At 60.3% G+C, this 547-nt stretch overlaps 1 protein-coding gene across 1 annotated transcript in view; it reads left to right on the top strand.

Annotated features, from left to right (window-relative positions):
- Positions 1–97: 97 nt before the first annotated feature.
- LAMTOR5 (late endosomal/lysosomal adaptor, MAPK and MTOR activator 5) overlaps positions 98–547 on the top strand; it is a gene marked incomplete at its 5' end in the record, with an annotated part of 1,088 nt that continues 638 nt past the window's right edge. Inside the window, one exon of the mRNA XM_010018356.1 lies at positions 98–215. Within this exon, the coding sequence (XP_010016658.1) occupies positions 98–215 (118 nt within the window). The remainder of the gene's footprint in view (positions 216–547) is intronic.

Here is a 547-nt window from a genome sequence, read left to right as displayed (position 1 = left end):
GATCTGTAATGGACGTTTAGTCCAGTGCTCTCGGTGGGGAAGTGCTGCTGTTCCCGACAGACACGTGGATTCAGCCAATGTCTCCCACGTCTCCCAGGCAGAGGAACCCTCTCGGATGAACACGCTGGTGTCATCTCTGTGCTTGCCCAGCAGGCAGCCAAGCTCACCTCTGACCCAACCGATACCCCCGTGGTGTGCCTGGAGTCGGACAGCGGGTGAGTTCCCAGCCAGGGGCTGCCACTATTCCCCCTGTCTGCCCTTCTTCAGCCCTGGGGCTCTCCTCAGGGTGAGCTGGACTGGGGGAGCTCTGAAGCTATGGGGGGAAGGCACTCACTGCCATGGGCATGTGAATTAGAATCATGGAGTGGTTTGGGTTAGAAAGGACCTTTCGATCATCCAGCTCCAGCCCCTGCCACGGGCAGGGACACCTTCCACTAGAGCAGGTTGCTCCAAGCCCCTGTGTCCAACCTGGCCTAGAACACTGCCAGGGATGGGGCAGCCACAGCTTCTCTGGGCACCCTGTGCCAGCGCCTCAGCACACTCCCAG

Source organism: Nestor notabilis, unplaced genomic scaffold (genome assembly GCF_000696875.1).
Source record: "Nestor notabilis isolate BGI_N333 unplaced genomic scaffold, ASM69687v1 scaffold23717, whole genome shotgun sequence".
In the NCBI taxonomy this organism is placed as follows: domain Eukaryota; kingdom Metazoa; phylum Chordata; class Aves; order Psittaciformes; family Psittacidae; genus Nestor; species Nestor notabilis.
The sequence above is the reverse complement of the archived record's forward strand: the minus strand, read 5'-3'. Positions and strand labels throughout refer to the sequence as shown.